Source organism: Rhamphochromis sp. 'chilingali' (genome assembly GCF_963969265.1).
Source record: "Rhamphochromis sp. 'chilingali' genome assembly, chromosome: 10".
In the NCBI taxonomy this organism is placed as follows: domain Eukaryota; kingdom Metazoa; phylum Chordata; class Actinopteri; order Cichliformes; family Cichlidae; genus Rhamphochromis; species Rhamphochromis sp. 'chilingali'.
This window is the reverse complement of record NC_137937.1, coordinates 14,050,272-14,068,923: the sequence shown is the minus strand read 5'-3', so window position 1 is coordinate 14,068,923 and position 18,652 is coordinate 14,050,272. Positions and strand designations below refer to the sequence as shown.

The following is an 18,652-nucleotide window of genomic DNA, read 5'->3' as shown; positions in this document are numbered from 1 at the left end:
CCAAAGCAATGGACAGTAGTTCACAAGAGAGGTAAAGAAGAGAGTGCAGGAAAGGTGGGGTGGGTGGAGACGAGTGTTAGTGGTGATGTATGACAGAAGGAAAGTGGCAAGTGAAGGTTTGCAAGATGTTAGCAAGACCATCTATGATGTATGGATTGGAGATGGTGACACTAACAAAAAGAAAGGTGGTAGAGTTGAAGATACTCAGCTTTTCACCGGGAGTGACCAGAATGGATAGGATTAGAAACAAGTACATCAGAGGGACAGCTTAGATGCAGTTTGGAGACAAAAAGGGGCAAGATGGTTTAGGCATGTATAGAGTACAGATACTGGATAAGATTAAGTTGCCTGGCAGGAGGAAAAGAGGAAGACCACAGAGAAGATTTGTGGCTGTGGTGAAGGAGGACATGTGGAGGGTTGGTGTGACAGAAGAGGATGCTAGGAATGGGGTGAGATCAGGTGAGATGGAGGAAGATGATCCACTCTGGTGACTCTTGAAGGGAGGAGCCAAAAAAGTAATCTATAAAACTTTTTAAAGATTCGTAAAGTTATGAGATTTGTTAATTACTGTTTATACCAAAAACCTTTTCAGGAAAAAAAACAAAACCTGTCAATCTTACAATAATAAAAAAAGACAAATTTCCATAGACTCTGGTGTATTTGAATAAACATCTTTTGTGTTAATAATATGATTTTTAAACATTTTCCATGTTAAATACAGATGACATAAAATTGTGCCATTTGCACCTGACCACAGTTATGTAAGATTATTCGATCTGCCTATAGAATCACTTTGTAGGACGGCCCTGCCTATGGCCATATTGATGCGATGGGAACTGTGACTAACAACAATACCTGGACAGAGGATATTATGTTAGTTCCCACTCCATGCAGTGATGTAGTCTTAATATAAATCCTTATTCTTGCTATTAATTCACATCTTTGCTGATTAGAACATTCTGCACCTATGTGCATAAAGTAATTAGCATATGTTAGATGTACATGGTATAATGACGAGCTAATGGATAAGCAAAGTCTCTGTTGCCCTGTTTTGTTATCTGCGTCAGTGCTGTATGAGTGTGTTTGCTTGCCTGTTTGTTGACATGTATCAGTTGCCATGTGCTCTCTCTTATGTCAGTCTGTTTGTCCTTTTTCTTCCACTTGGATTCCAGGCTTTCTCCACTTGTCAGGTGACACTAGCAAACACAAAGAAAGCCTCCAAAGGCAAAAATTTCTTTTTTTTTTTTTTTTTTAGGGAAAGTGCTTTCAAAAGATGTCATTGTCATACTTTGGCTTTTGATCTTTCACTCTCCCTCTCCATTTCACACCTATGTAACTTGTAAAGGCGGTAAAATCTTCACACCCTCACAACACAGAGAATACTCTCTAAATGTGTTATTTTGCACAAGATAGACAGATTTAGCCTGGAAATTATACCTTTAAATTTGTACAAGCCATCAATTTCATTACCAATCTTTTTTTCATTTTGCAAGGTTTTGCACTGACCCAAAATATACTTAGTAAGTATTCTTGGTGATGTTTTAGGTTTAAAACCATTGTACAATAAAATTCAAAGACTGTACATTGGGAAATAAATCACTGGCTTCATCCAGTCTCAAACTGTCTTCCCCTGAAATGTATAGTAGTAATTTATTTGAACTGTGTGTAAAGCTCTGGGTTTGAGCGTGGGGGTTGCACATTCTCCCTGTGCCTGTGTGGGTTCTTTGCAGGTACTGTGGTTCTAGTTTTGTCTCATCCGACCAAAGGATGGCCTCCAGTCTGCATAATCTTTTTCCGGGTTGTCCTTGACATGCTTCACTCTGGCTTGAAAGTGTGTCTTCTGCAAAAGTGATGTTTTTACTGGATTCTCACAGTCCATTCCTGTACAGGTGGAGTGAATATTTCGTATAATCATCTCCTGTTTTGTGAGAATCAAGAATTCCTTTTCTCAAGTATGAACTGTTTTTCTTTTATTTTTGGTATGATGCTTTCTCATGTGACCGCTGAAGATAACCCCTTAGTTTTAACTTGATTTTACAAGCTGTGAGAATTAAAAAGTGAAATCACATCATTGCACAGCAGTGGTTTGTGCCTGTGGGTCTGTTATGACAAATGTGTAGTAGATTCAGTGTTAAAACTAGTTTCTGATTGTACGTACACTCAGCTCCTCCACTTGGTTACTACTTCTCATCACCTGCACGTACACACACATACGCACACACAGAAAGGGCTGTTAGTTAGGCTGGGCTGTTGTTCCTCCTCTAAAAGCTCCGTTGGAAGGTATATCCTCACTACCATCAGAAACGGCTGAGTGGTCAGTGAGTGACCCCCTTTACAACTGCCCCTGGCAACCTGAGAACGTAGTTATTCTTATCTGGGCCTGGCCCGTGTGAGGTGGCAGCCAGGGAGGTTTCTTTTTCTCACACACACACACATCCCTCAGCATCTCTTGAGAGCGCGTGATATGAAAGGCTGTCATTGAGAAGGGAGGCAAAGGAGCAACAGAGAGAAGAATGTCTTTAGCATGTGAATGATGCAGGATTGGTTTTCCAGTAGAGAGGTAAGGAAACGCTGGGTGCAGGGGGAAGAGAGAGCCAGATAAAGATACAGGGAAGAGTGAAAGAAGAAAGAGGGGGGGTCTTGAACAGAAATAAAAATACATTTAAATTAAAAGAGTTTATGGCATCAACTTGGGTTTTAGGTTTTGAGATGTTTTGAAACGCACAGGTTTTAATCCATTAATCATGTAATCAAATAACTTATCAATATAGTCGATAGCTCCGCTGGAAAATATAATCACGACAGCCCTGGTACAGATCTATTTGGGAACCATTATTTCTCCTCGTTTCCGGTCACATTTATACTGGCAGACATGTTTAAAGAGTCTGTCTGAATATGAAAGATAAATTCAGATTTTCTTACCTAACTAAATCAGATAACCTGTTTTGTGTGTCCCTTTCTTTCTCACAACCTTTTTTTAAAACACATAAATAATTACATGCAAAAAAACCCCATAAACAAACACACACAGTCCCTTGAGTGGCAGGTATCCTCTGAGTGATTGGCATTGTTAATCCCTGATGTCACACAACAGTGTGAGTGCGTGTGTGTGTTTTTATGTATGTTAACAGTGATTAATTATCTTTCTCATGCTGGGGATCTCCTTAGGTTATTGATTACGTCATGAACCAGACCCACAGGGGGATGATTTTCTTGCACTAACAGGGAATCAATTAGTGTCTGGGGACTTGTTTACTTATGCACGTGCACGTATGTAACTGTGTGCGCGTCTGTGAAATGCGAAGAAACAAACAAAGTGTCTCTAAATTTAATGATATTAGCTTGGAGTGGCTTTCATCAGGTATCACACTGCTCATCAATACACTTAAAAGTTAGTTAACAGCTCTTTGATGATCTTCTTGTTTGCTGGTTTTCCTCAGCATCGGGGCCCTGATGCGGCGCGTGTTTGTGTTGCGAACAATCAGCATGGTCTTCCAGAGTTCTCTGCTCACTGTCCTCGAACCATCACCGCTCATGAAAGGTGAGAAGCAAACCCACAATAAGACAATGGTCACAAAGTAAATGATTTCAAAATATTTTAACAAATGCTACAATTCTGGATTATTTAGTCCGGTTTATGTTTGGTGCTCTGATGTAAATATGACAGAAGCGGGCAATGAAAACAAAGAGCTACATGTTTGGTCATCATGTCAATGAGCATATATGCAGTAATCAAATAAACAAGTGTTAATACTCACTGACCCGTATTAACCTAGAATCTTTATATTCTTTGTTTTAAAAATTGTGAATGGCAGTGAATAATATCACACACACACCAAACACAGTGAAGCTACAAAGCCTAACAGTGGCCACAGTTACAGTTTTATCAGCAGGGAATGAAGTCAGCAAAAATAATGCTGTTCAGTGCTTATGGCAGGCTCAGCAAGACACAAGCAATGATAGTCCCCAGGTTTACTGCAATACTATTGTTTTATGGTATTTCTGCTAGTGCGTTTAGGTTCTGGATATGTGTAAAATGAGTGTTAGTTCTGTGGTTAAGCAGCTGATATTTATTTATTTATTTGTTTCTTTGTTTGTTTATAGTGACAGTGACAGGAAAGTAACTTGATATTGAGGTTAAGTAAGACTTCGGTAGCAGGGTTTTACATTAGACATTTGTTGTGACAGGATAAGATGTAAATCTTTCAGTAGATTCATTCAGATTTAATGCATTTCCATGTGCACTTGAAGCTGACCTGTAGTCATTGGCCTAACACGTCATCGCTCCAGTCGGATATATAACAAGAGACGTTTAGAAGTAGGGCTTCCAAAACCTTCTTCTTTAAACTGGCAATTTGTATAGTGTGTGGTAGGAGTGACAGGTGGGTCTGAAGTGAGGGGTGCGATTACATCAGGGATGGGCCCTGAACCCCTTCTTGTTTCCAGTGGTGATGGACAGGCTAACAGATGAAGTTAGCTGGAGCCTATGGAGAGACTGTGATGTCTCCAAATAACATTGTGCTCTGTAGTGAAAGTAGAGAGCTGATGGATGAGAGCCTGGTTAGGTGGAAGTGTGTTCTGAAGAGAACAGAAGTGAAAGTCAGCAAAAGTAAGACAGAATACATGTGTATGAATGAGAGAGAGAGACAGGTATAATGATTTTAAATATCTCAAGTCAACCCTCCAAAGCAACAGATGGTACAGAAGAAAGGTGAACAAGAGGGTGCAGGCAGGTTGGAGTGGATGGGGGAAAGTGTCAGGGGTGATTTGTGACAGGTGAGGGCAGCAAGAGGGAAAGGAAAGGCTTGCAACTTGGTAGTGAGTCCTTTTATGATGTGTAGTTTGGAGATGGCGGCCCTGACAGAAAGACAGGTGCCAGGTGCTTAGTGACCAGGATGGACAAGATTAGAAATGAGGATATCAGAGAGACAAGGGTGAGATGGTTTTGGCATGTGCAGAGGAGGGATAGTGGGATTATTGGACAAAGGATGCTGAACATGAAGCTGCCAGGCGGGAAGAAAAGAGGAAGATTCGTGATGTAGTCAAGGAGGACATGCAGAGTGTTGGAGGTACGGAAAAGAATGCAAGGGGTTAGATGGAGGTGAACAATCCTATTGGGATCCCTTAATGGGAGCAACTAAAATAGGAAGATTGGGGAAAAGAGAGTTGTTGAAATCATGAATGACTACAATATAAAATGTTTGAGATTTTGAACACTTTTTGTGTCAGCTGTATGACAAGTGAAGAACCCTTAGAAGGAAAAGTGGGTCAAGTTTGAAAGGTCAAACTTTGGATGTAAAGCCTGGTACTAATGTCACTGGCAGTTTCAAATGCTGTTAGACCTTGTGTTAACCAGTGGCCTATAGTTCAAGCGTTCAGTCTTAATGCATGACGTGGAGGACGTCTGTAGGAGAGGTCTCCCTCCAGACAGTTATTCATTTATTAATGTCTGAATGACACATCTGATTGCGCTGAACAGCCGGTCGGGATTCACATTCACACCATTCATCTCCTCCTGAGCCCGTCTCTTACCCTATCAAGCTTCTCCAACTCAAAGTAGAGGCATCTCCCGCCTCCATTTTAAACCCAGAACAAAGATTTCAGGAAAACTTGACTAAAAACCCTCAAAACAGAAAAAAAACATTCAGTTTCAGATTTTTCAATATTACATGATAACCCTCCGCTTCCCGTTCTTCCAGTCTGATCAGTCGGTGTATCTTTTTGACTCCACCAGTCTTATGTCGCTGACTGAAGAGTCTTGCTCGGCAAAAACTCTGGCGGCTTGAGTGAATAATTCAGTGTTAGTGGGAGCAGAGACAGATAGGCTCTGTGGTTCCTCTGTTTCCCCACTAACACTGCTCTGCCACTTCCCCTCAGAGGATACACTACATGTGTTTTGGGGACTGGGACTGAGGGGGGGGAGCTGCACTTCAGCAGATTACTGTTTCTCGCTGCTTTGTCTCTCTGCTTTCACTTTAACATAGAATTGTAAAGTGAGTAGTGTAGCAGAGAAAACGACGTGTAAAGCTGCAAGCTTTCTGCCTGCTTTCAGAAAAGGAACTGCTGGGTTTTCTGTTGTCTTATTGTAGTTAGACTCAGATGCGTCAAGGCTGGTTTTGATCCATTTTACTTGCGTGTGTGTGCTTTCTCAGGTATGGCAGTCTTGAGCATGAGTGTTCAACACTTCCTGGGTGGTCTCATCACCACGCTCACCTTCACTACCATGATGCATTGCACTCAGAGGGCCGAGGAAAGCATTCAGGTAAAAAGGAGTTCTGTCCATTCCCGCCAACAAGCTCATTAACTAGCTCAGGGCTGCTTTCATGTACAAGTTTTGCTCTGTTGTCATCATCTTTTTTAATGTTTATTGCGTTGTGCTTTACTGTTAGGTCTCCTGTGGCTCAACAAGCCAACAATACAGTCTTTTCATTGTTTTCACCCTCTGTCTTTCTCCCCCCCCCCCCCAACCACCTCTGTTTAGGTTAAATTATGTAATGTTAGCTCATTTCCTTTGGTTGTCAAAGTGATGCTGGAGAGGGAAATCTTTCAGCATTAAGTGCCATACCTTTTGTCACCTGTACCTGTCAGTTTTCATCAGCTGTTTCCACCTGGAAAATGTCAAGTTTCAGCAGCCCCAGTTTCCTTGCATTGCTGGCCCCCTTGCTGACATTGTCCCTCCTACTGCCTGTCTCTTTGTCATTCTCTAGTCTTTTAAACGCTCTCTTTTCCAACTCTGAATTTTTTCCTCTCCTTGCTCATTTTCTCCTCTTTGACATAACTCCTTTTGTCCCCGTCGTATCTGGGCCAGCGTTGCCTGGAGGTGATCGTTTTTCACACAGCCATTCAGACGTCACTCAGTCAATCTCTGAAGGTGACAAATTATCATTTAAATTGCTGTCAGTCCTAAAGTGAAAAAGAAAGATGAAGGGGAAAAAAATCACAAGCTGAAGCACAGACACCAGGATCCAGTTATGAAATTTAACTTAATGAAAGGAGAGAGAACAAGTACAGCATTTCACAAGGAGAGCAGAGGTTAATCTGAGAGATTCTCATGACACAGACTGGCTGTTTTTCTTTGTAGTGTCGGTGTGGGATTTTGGTCTGTGTGTACATACATGAGAGGAGAGCATTAGCTCACCTGCGCTTGGTGTGTAAATGTGTGCGTTACTGAAGGTAGTGCTATCCAGTAACAGAAAACTGATACTGTGAGTGCTTGTTAACGATCCCCAGGAGAAAGAAACCGAATCCGTTAAACAAGTTGCTCAGAATAAAGGCACTTCACTTAACTGTGGTTACACAGGCTCTCAGAGCGCTCTACCTCAGCCTGCAGACCACAGACCCCACTCACCACTCATCAGATTCTGATATGATTTTCAGTCTTTGTTTTTTTCCAGTGAGAAATGCCCTCAGCTGATTTAGTGAGCATGGTCCATTCTCCAAAATCTAAAAAAAAAGTCATAAATAAGAAAAGAAAAGACGGTAGTGAACTGCAGAGTAGAGTAGGGCGATATGGCCAAAAATATTTATCACGATATATATTTGAAAATTTGCGATAACGATATAACTGACGATATAATTGATGCGAGACAAAATACAACTCCACAACATTACTAGCGCAAAAAGACAACCTTCCATTTATTTTCACTTAAACAAGAAGCTGGTTTTTATGTACATTAAAGCTTTATAAAAATGTAACAGTGCAAATGCAAATTCCTTGCTGAAAGTTTAACCAAAAGGCATTTCCAGTAGAAATGGGCTGACATATCCTGAGCATAACCATGTATAATATCCACTGAAGTTAAAAAGAGGTGCTTTGCAACATTAAACTGCAGTGTGCAGTACGCATTTTTCGGACCATAAGGTGCACGGGATTATAACGCACATTAAGTGAAACAAAGCAGTCAGATAAATCAAACTTTATTAAACTCATTCTTCTTGCTTCCTCCACTTCTGTACCATTGATTCATTAATGTTGAATTCTTTGGCAACCGCTCTATTCCCATGTTGTTGCAGTATAACTAACCTCGTATTGTGGATGGATTATCTCAGTTGTTCTCCTGACTGAAGTTTGGTCCGTTTACAGCATCCTGCCATGCGATTGCATTTGTCTCTAACTATCAGGAACCTTAACGTTAACTTTTATAAGTGGAAAAGTGTTAGTGTTCGTCCTCCAGCTTCACTGTTTATGTTATGCTAACATAGCTGTGTCGCTAGCGATCACGTAGCACATCATTATATACCAGCTAGCCCAACTTCAGTAACCCTACAAACGTCACTGCTGTTTAGTTTCCTGTCTTCATTTATGTTGGAAGTGAAAGCAGAGCTGTACGTTTGAATTTTTTCAGAAATCAGTCAGAACATGCAATATCATGCTTAGGTAACTAGCGAAACTAGCGAGCTAACTTCCGCTAGCTTCTGCTAACTTCTAACTCCATTAAATGTAATAAATTTTGTTTTCATGGATGCCTGGAAGTTAAACTTCATAGTTACACCTGGTAAAGCAGCAATGCTGATCGTTTTATTAAAGATGAAAGAATTTAGACAGTTTTTAACTCTCAGTGATGCTGCAGTGTTCGTTTGACCTGAAACATACGGAGTTTAGGACCCAGATTACTCCCAGATTTAAGAGCATCTTAGTCCGACATATACGACAATAACGACGGCCGCTTGCATGTTCTGCAAAAAAATGTGCTTTGTCGTGTATCTGACGGACAAACACCAAACCAGTTCCACATCACTGAAGTTGCACCATTTTTACAAACCAATTCTGGTTCATCTGTTTCACTCAACAATCTGCCATGTGTGTATGAAAACAAAGGCACTGCGCATGCGCATTTTACTCATATTCTGTCGCGATATTTCATTTTCCTATCATTGCCTAACATTATACCGGTATTACCGTGAACGGTATAATATGGCCCAGCCCTACTGCAGAGAATATTAAATGTTTTTGCTTTAACAAAAAACAGAAATCAAAGTGATCCCAGTTAAGGGTTAATCTGCTGATAAATTATTGGACTAACTGTCATGGCTCTGTTCCTACAGTAATACAAATAATTTGCAGGAAACACTTAGTCACTTAGTAAGAAACACTTACGAGTATTTCTTGCAGCACGGGACATTTAAGGGATTGTAATGTTACCCTTGTTTATCTCGTTGACAGTGTGCAAACAAAAGCACAATTCTGAACCCGACAAAGTTGTAAAAACGTCCTATAAAGTTAAGTGTGGTATCTTTTTCCTCTTGTAACACAAAAACTAATTTGTAGATAAAATATTTCTTTGTCAGATAAGATAAGATTTCTTTATTAGCCCCAGAGTTGGGAAATTCACAATTAACAGTGCAGGCTTCTTGTAAATGTATTCTGATTATAGGACTCGAAGCATTTGTTCTAATGAATTCTGCTTTTCTTAATTTTAATTAATGTGCTCAGGTAATGGTCTAGGTGTCACTAGAGTTCCATGTTTGTCAGAGCTACCTGCTGCTCTTGGGCAGAGGGAGGAGGCTTGGGGAGATTAGGTAATCTCTTTCCTTCTTGTTCTCCCTCTCTCACTCCGCTCTTGAAAGCCTAAGGCTGAGATCAGATAGCCTGCTTCACTTGGCCTCTTTCCATCATCTCAGGCCATGATCTCACGCTTTCTCTTCCAGTATTCCAGCATTTCGGATTTTTCTCTTCTTTTGCAGTTTGTTTTTCCCAGAAGTTTTCAGATCAAATCTCTCGCCCTGTTTCTCCCTGTAGTGGTTAATTGTGTTAACCATGTTAATGCCTAAGAGACAGAAGGTGATAAGCTGTGCTGGTGGATAGGATGAAGTCTCACGTTGTTGTTGTTTTTTTTTTGTAACTGTGTTGCACTCTACTCCCAATACTGCTATCTCTTTTTACTGACAATGTGTCTTTCTTTCCCAAACTCTCCATTTTTCCTTCTACTTTACCTTCCCCTTTTAATCTCTTTTCCCCTCATCCTACCTCTCGGCTGCCAATTCTCCCTGTAGGCGACCCACTACAGTTTCTTGGCTACTCTCGAGGTGCTGGGGAAGCTGATGTTCAGCGCTCTGGCCGGAGGCTTGGTGGATTGGTTTGGTTTCCAAGTTGCCTTCCTCTTCTTCCTCACCCTCTCTGCCGGAACGGCCCTGCACGTGTGGACAGCTACCTTCACCGGTGCTCTTAGGGAACACCAGCAGCCCAAATGAGATCAGGGTGAAACATCCTGGCTTAGGTTCTGAAACAGTGGTGAAATAATTTGAGTATTTGGACTCATTAAAAAGCTCTTGAATCCTGTTAAATGTAACTCACATGACTTCAGAAACTCATTTCAGTTTACGAGATCTTGAATAAGTTTATCTCAGCCATTTTTAATGGAAAATCAGCCATGCTATTTAAGTACTCTGTCACAGAGTTTTTTTCTTGTTGAGTGTTTTCTTAATTGCACATCATGTCCCTGGCAGATTTGCGATATTTTATTTTTGCATATATAAAGTCTTAAAAATACTGGAGTACGGTGAGGCTTGCAGATACTGGGTAGGTAAGGATTAGTGTGTAGAGTTTTCTGAAGGGAGGATGATGAGGTGTGGATAATGTTGGGCAGTTTGGAGTCTAAAAGAATCACTTGGAATCAAAGGGAAAAAAAATCAAAGCCTTTTATAAAATCATCTGAGCTATTTTAATATTGTCATAAGACAGCAATAAGAGCTGTAGCCAAAAGCAATATTGCTTCTTTGTTATGCTTGTTCGGTCATAATGAACTGTATGTAAATTTGTTAATCATTCTCCTGGGTTGTATGGTTTACAGCTGTAAATGGAAAAAAAAATTGCTACCTCGTATCAACGCTGTATGGTACGATGCACAGGAGGCAAATACAGAGTAGTCAGACTGAGTAGAGCGGCAACACATACAACATGCTATCTAACAATTAACCAATGTAGAGTCATATTTACTGGGACTTTCTCATTAAAAAAAAAAAAGAATTAAGAGTTACAGATTTAGTATTTACAGTCAGGGTCGTATATTATGGGGAAATAATGAGGACCATACAGCTCATGTAGCCCAGGAACGTGGATAAACTGTTTGTTACATGGCTGTAATACCCAAACACTTAATATTTTATCGTTTATTTATCCTAAAACTTGGGAAAATACTGTGTCACAGCAGCCAAAACATTAAGCACAACATAGCTTAAATAAAGTAGAATAGCTCTGTGAATAGCACAGTAAGGTAAAATGTTAAATTAAAGCTGAAAGTCTAAATTCAAATCAAATCTGTACTGCTTCGTTAAAAAAAAAAATCCATTTGTGGACTTTTAGAGTAAAACTGCAAACAAACAACAAAGGGCGTCTCTGTCCAAACACAAGCCGACTGGACTGGACCTGACTGTATTCTGTTTCATTTCTTTGCAGAGTACAATACTCCTTAATACTTCTTTTCTTTTGTTACCAAATACATTCATCCTTCACTTGGCTTCTTGTAGGAAACCTCAGCCTTACACACTGCATGGTGCCATCTCGTCTCACCTTTGAATCGAACTTGTTATTAAAGAAAACTTGAATGACCAACATCACTGGGAAACTGCAGTTCTTGACAACATTATACTTTTTTTGTGTTTTTTCATGTTAAAAAAATATCAAATGCACAATATTACACGCTCTATATGCTGTAACTCTTTATGGTACTGTATCCTATAGAAAATAATTTTCTCCAGTTATAATATACGAATGAAACAGCAATGTAGAATGTTTTTCTTACAAGGCTCGGTGAGAATAAAAGTAAAATCCTTCACATAGCTGAATGTAATAATAGAAATTAAGTCTTAAAATTCATTGTTGGACAACGATGGACTGGTTTTAAATAAAGGCAGTAACCTCAGCACGTTTATCTAAATAAAAAAAGACTGCTTTCACTCACATGGCACATAAAGGGATGCCATAGCACATCTGTACTCTTTTATCCATGTAGCCAGGTCCGATGACTTGTGGTACGTATAAGCAAAGCATATCTCTTGTCTCTCAGCTACTGTGTTGCCTGAGATTTGCACAAAAATAAAGCTGCTGAGTAAAACGTTGAGTCTATTTTTGTCTTCCTGTTATTGAATTTTATCACGTTTTTATTCTAGAAAAAAAAGGTCCTATGTGGTCTTTGAGGGTACACCTGCCTTTGAAAATCCACTTTTGACTTGTGGCAACCCTGAAAACCACACTGGCTCTCTGTTGTGTCCTAGCTAAGGGCTACAGAAGTCAATAGGCCCCATGTCACATGATCCCCAACCCCATACAGCTTTAATGACACAACAAATGCTATGAAGGAGGATTAAACCAGCTTACATGGCACCTGAATACACCTCCACTTTACACTTCTTCACCCACTGTTGTTATCTGGGCATTTTGTTGTCTTGCGGGATAAAGGGGAGAGTTTCAAGTGAGCCTTATATGTATCTGTTTAGTTAGGTCTCCATAAGCCTTTCCAAAGTTTGCACTTCTCTCCATAAAACAATCCCTTCTTTCCTTTAATTTTTCCTCAGAGATCACTGTAAATGATTTCGTATGAAGAAAGAGGTTTGAAACAACTGCAGGCAAATAATTTGTGAGCTCTATTTTAAAGCCTGTGCAGATGAGAGTAAAGAAAGGTAAGGAAGTGGTCTTGATCCAGCAGTGCTGATGAGAGTGAGACCTCCTACTGCAGTTGCCAGATTGCCACAAACCTCCCTGTGGTGAGAGTGAGCATCTGAGGGCTGACCTCCCTGCCACAGTTGCCCATTGTAGTGACAGACTGGTGGTTTTGATGTGCGTGTTGGTGCACATGTTAACTCCTAACTTTGTGGAATAAAAATCCTGGGAATTGCATAAGAGCTGTTGCCAACTCGACGACAAGATGGCTCAATTCATCAGGCATTTGCTGCACACACAGAGCTGTACCTATTCTTTGAATCAGCAGTGCTTTGTGTTAGTCCATGTGTGGATTTTGTTGAGCTGTTATCACCAGAGATGCATTCCCTATATGGGAAGGTAAGGGTGTTTTGTTTTGTTTTTTTCCCTTTGCTTTTTATCAGCTGCGATTGTGTTTCGTTCATTAACAATTGGGTTGGGGCACAAGTCTGGTCACATCACCAACTTTATACCTGTATCACACAGGAGGCACAGCAAAAGGAGATGCCCCATTCACGCTGTGCCAAGCCTGATCAGCTAATCACAGTGTCACAAGACTCGCCACAATGACACCGAGACAATAGGAAACACGGAAATAATAAGGCGGATTTTATGCGCTGCCTAGAACGGAGAGAGTTCGCTGACAGTCACATCTCCTGCCTGGTAGAGTTACCTCTGGGGAGAGAGGGAGGGAGGCAGAGAATGCAACATGTTTTAATCTCGGCAAACAAAGGTGTTGTATCGCTTTTTTCTCCCTCGCTTTTGTGTCCGAGTGCTTCGGGGGGAGAGAGGTGTTGGCTTTTGGTGCTGCTTTTGTCCTGCGGTTGGCAGAATGGTCTTCTGGGAAACCTGAGTGGGCAGGTGGAGGAGCGATCAGCAGCATCAAGTGTCACAGTGTTTCCTCCACCGGTGTTTACTTTTTGTTTATTTGGAGAAAGAGAGTCACGGACACCTCTCTCTCCCTCTCTGTCTCCTTCTCCTCTCACTTCCAAGCTCATCTCTCCTTCCCACCGCTTTGTCTTTAGTCTTTGTATTCCTCTTCTGCCATCTCGACTAACTTCACTCTAGGACATTTTTTGATGGGATACACAAAGATTTCAGACACTTCCTGTTACCTGAAATAACCAAAGAAAGATTAGGGAAATAAATACCATCTGACCATTTAAAATGCATCTAATGTTGATGGTATAACCAAAATGCCAGCATATTAGTCTTCAAGGTATTATATGTGTTACAGAATACTATGTTTGCCTTCTGTCCCCAAGCATTTATAGGCAAGCTTTTATTCTAATGGTTATGAATGCGAAGGCCAGTTACTGTCCTGTTGGAGCACTTTAAAAACATATCATATTATCATATGGATATCTGTACTAATGGAAATTAAACTTATCAACCCAAACAATCAGTGTGAAAAATTATGTGGGAAATTTCATGCAGCAGTTCAAAATGATACTCAGTTTGTATGCCCCCTCATGCTTGAATGCATGCCTAACAAAGTCTGAGCATGACCCTAATGAGACGACGGATGGTGTCCTGGGTGATCTCCTCTCAGGTCCGGACCAGATCATCACTCCTGGACAGTCTGATGTGCAACCTGGAGGCACTGGGTGGATCAAAACATAATGTCCCGGAGGTGTTTTGTTGGATTTAGGTCAGGTGAGCGAGGGGACCATTCTGTGATATCAAATCCTTCATCCCCCAGGAACTGCCTGTGTATTCTCGCCACATGAGGCCATACATTGTTGTGCACCAAGAGGAACCCAGGGCTCACTGCACCAGTGTAGGGTCTGACAGTGGGTCCAAGGATTTCATCCTGATACCTGATGGCAGTCATGGTGCTGTTACCTAACCTATAGAGGTCTGTGTGGCCCTCCATGGACATACCTCTCCAGATCCTCACTGACCCAACACCCAGGGCTGAACAATGATACAGGCAGCATAACGTTCTCGACAGCTTCGTCAGACACTTTGGCATCTGTCACACGCTAGGTTTGACTTGCTTACATCGGTTAAATGCATAAGGTGCCAGTAGTGGACCTGCCAATTGTGGTATTCTATGGCAAATACCAGTCGGGCTCCACATTGTCAGGCAGCGAGCACAGGGACCACTAAAATATGTCAGGCCTTCTTGCCAATCTGAGGTGCTTAGCAGGCTCTGGCAGCTGTTTCTCCTTGTATAAAGGAGCAGATGGCCAAATCCAGCTCTTCTAGAGTAACTACCTGTCTGCTGGAATGTCCTCCATGTTTGTGAGACTGTGCTGGGAGATACAGCAAATGTGGCAATCATTTGTATTGATGTCCCATCCTGGAGGAGTTGGACTACATGTGCAACCCCTGTAGGGTCCAAGTATCGCCTCATTTTACCAGTAGTGACACTGGCCCTAGCCAAATGCAAAAATAGTGAAAAACAGTAAGAATAGGTGAAGTGGGTAAAAATGTCCAAATCATCTGAAACTGATCAACAGCTTACTCTGCTACTTAACAGACCAGATCAATATCCCAGAGGTTTAACTGACTCGATGCTGCACTCTGATTAAAAAGAGTCTGAAGTGTCTAAATGTGAAGGGAGTAAATGCACAATCAGTAAGAAGTCTGACCATATACTGGAATACAGGAGAGCAACCCTACTTCTTGATTTGTGTCACCAATGTGGAGCAGGGAAATTATTTTACTGCTATTGTTAAATAATCATCATTATTACCATTGCATTGATAATATAATCTGCAGTATGATCATTGCTTTGACAATGTAACAGATAGCTTTAAGAAGGCCTTAAGATGTTATGCATACAGTTATTATGTTGACCTTGTATTTCAGGTGCAGTTATGACTATTTTATACACAATGCATATCTGTGCTTATTAAAGAGTTGGAGCTCGGTCAATTAATTGGGGGTTGGAAGCTTTGTTCGGCGCGATGTCCGGACAATCTATTGTGCAAGTGACTTGGAGCCATAGAAGGAATTGCAGTACATGCTTACAAAACACTTATATATCAGGTCATTTCATATTAAGGTTTTAGTAGAAGTTCTTGGTTAAAACATTTATTTAGTAGAAGACATACATATAGTCTCAGTGAGCCTCTGGTCTGGTGAAAGGTCAGAAGTGCAACAGGTGAATTGAGAAAGAGCATTTGAGGACGAGACACAGACAGTTAGTAGGTGAAGAGGTGACACAAAGAGCATGTGAGGTCAACATACACACACACATGAGTTAGATTTATTTAGAGGAGAGATTAGTCATGTCTCGGTAAGAAAGAGGAACAATTCACTTTAAGACAAGAACGGAAAGTACCAGCCATGAAAATAGAAGATGATCTTCTGTGTTAAAAGTCTTTGTGGTGTTGATCTGATCTATGTATAAAATGTATCTGTGACGCATGAAGGGGCGTCAGTAAATCAAACCCTGATGCTATAAAATATCTGTTCATGCTTTGATTAAGTTGAAGACTACTTGCTTTCGGCGTACAGAGTTTTCTTCCCACACGTGTGTATTCATTAAAAATCATTGTTTGACCAAGAGCTTCTGGACCAAGGGTGGTTTGTACTCTCCCTCCTCAATTTTGAACCTTAACACCAACAATACATTTCCCAGTTTATGGTCTTTGTTGCTGGTTTCAAGTTTTCTTCAGTTCTTCAGTATTGCACAGAGTTTGATTGATTGATTGAATCTTTATTTTGAACATGTTGAAAAAGTACAACAACATAGAATTAAAAGAGACAAATAAACAAAGCAAAACAAAAGGAAAACGAGCAACCACAACTCCAAATAACTTTCATGTTCAAAAAGGAGCAGGAAGAAGCATAAGCTTATTTAATCCCACCCCTTTTCCACTATCTAGTAATCAATAGACTACGGAAATACTTCCTTGCAATTTCATTATGTCATGTGTATTTTTTTTTATTCTTTTTTATATATATATACATATATGTTTCTATCTATCCATACATACGTATATACACATACGCACATATACACATTTTCAATAACCCCATTAACACCTCAAAGGATTCACAATCTACAAATATATATATACCCATACCAACATACCCGTGCACCCGCACACACATAAAAATATTAGACAAGAACACCCTATCAAATCTCTACCTCTTCCCTGTACCCTGTAAAAACCATGTCCTTAAACCGCTTTTTAAACTGCGCCATGCTCGGACATTGCTTCATATCTTTACTTAGTCTGTTCCACAGTTCATTTTGTATAGACTTGAAGTAGACTGAACACTGTTGTATTATAAAGACTATGAGATAAATGACATGAAAATATTTCACTCAATGTCATTTTTGAATGTTTCTGCATTTCAGCGACAGATCGCAAAAAGTTACTAAGACCAACAGTTTCAATTGCACAGGTCAATTTATGGGAGGCAACTACAGCAACTACACTATTATTTTGGGAGGAAAGTTTTAAATCGGTGAGGTTTGGCTGGACTAAATGTAAGTAGTCATTTCTATTTAATGTCAGGTTCTGTGAAGATGGAAAAAGATTTTCAATGTATTTTTATCAATTTATGACAGTTGACCACATTGCATGTAATTGCCTGATAGCAGACTGATTGCAGAATCTGTGTTGATGCACCAAAGCTGCCCTGAAGACATTAACTGACTGTTAGTGACCTAAGACCATGTTTCCCATCTTTGACGCATCCAATTCAAAAGCAAATTTGCAAATTCATTGCACAAGTTCACAATAATTTTTATTGTTCCCTGGTCAAAAACAATACAACAATAAAATTTTCTGTAAGAAACCCAGACAGACTGGTAGTCTTAAAATAAACCTTCAGTACTATATAATAAAAACAACCTCGTATGCAATGTCCTCTGTTTGCCTAAAACACTGCCGTTCCAACAATTCAAAGAGAAACCCTAACACACTCATAGGTTTTACAGGTTTAAGCACATTAGATATGTTGCAGTATTAATATTCAAACTTCCAGGTGAAAGGCAATAGGAAAAAAAAGCAGAAGTGGAGCAGAAAGAGATTATCTGAAATGAGATATCCAGTGACTGAAGTGCTAAGAATGTGCAACAAATTAGTCTGATAATGCTGGCATAATATTACCTTATCACCTTAGCCGAAAACACACATTCAACAAAAACTTTTTCCTATGAAATGGCAAATGATCCATCTTTACTCTTTACTCTGTCTAATAAATAGGTATTGTATATTTTGGTAGGGTTTTTTTTTTTTTTTTTAGCACATAGACATATTCAATGGGAGTTTAGTAATTTAGGTAAAAAGGAATCCAGTGATCTTCGTTCAGATGGTGCTACTGTGGGTTCCTTTTTGCTTTAACTTGAGTTTGCTGTGTTCAGAAATTCTCCTTCAGTTCTATTGAAAACTATTATTTTATGTTTTCAAAATTGAAACAATTTGTCTCATACACATACCAAATTTGCAAAACACAGCCAGCACATGACCATCTATCTTATTCTGTCATTTCAGGGTTTCTCATAATCGTGTTTTGGAGAATTTTCTTTTGGGGGAATTAACAGAAATTCAATGCAATTCATCAAAACACACACGCACATGCACATAGACACACACATAATCCCCTTAACTTAATTGAGAAACAGCCATTTTCCATTTTGATGAAAGCCTGAGTAGAGTTTTCAATTAGTTGCTACTGAAGTGCTACGAGTTCACCTTCTGAGCAGCCGTCTGAGCAGTAACAACAAGCCCAACCTAAATGAATAACTTAATGTAGGGATAAACTGTATGTTGTGCTCCCATCTTATTATTAATACACAGCTAATTTTCATTCAGGATCTCTGCTCCCTGCCAACATAATCATAGTAGTCTATTTTTAGGAGCGGGGTTTTAATTGGCATGAATATTCCAATGAGAGACAATGAAGCGCGTGCTGAAGGCGGCAGTGTAAACAGGCATTGAAAGCACAAGACACCGAATTTCACAGACAACATTAGCAAGCCACACACCAAGTGTGTCTTACTCATAGGGTGAGAGGTGAAGTACAGCCTGATCGGGTTTTGAGTCTGTC

The 18,652-nt window shown here is 40.2% G+C and overlaps 1 protein-coding gene across 2 annotated transcripts in view; it reads left to right on the top strand.

The window, feature by feature from the left end:
* The window catches only part of mfsd3 (major facilitator superfamily domain containing 3), a 28,262-nt gene extending 17,296 nt beyond the window's left edge, over window positions 1-10,966 (top strand). For both annotated transcript variants that reach the window (XM_080894437.1, XM_080894436.1), the window contains exons 4-6: window positions 3,441-3,541; window positions 6,153-6,262; window positions 9,994-10,966. In XM_080894437.1, the coding sequence (XP_080750563.1) occupies window positions 3,441-3,541; window positions 6,153-6,262; window positions 9,994-10,191 (409 nt within the window). In that variant the 3' untranslated portion in view covers window positions 10,192-10,966. The remainder of the gene's footprint in view (window positions 1-3,440; window positions 3,542-6,152; window positions 6,263-9,993) is intronic.
* Window positions 10,967-18,652: the final 7,686 nt, after the last annotated feature.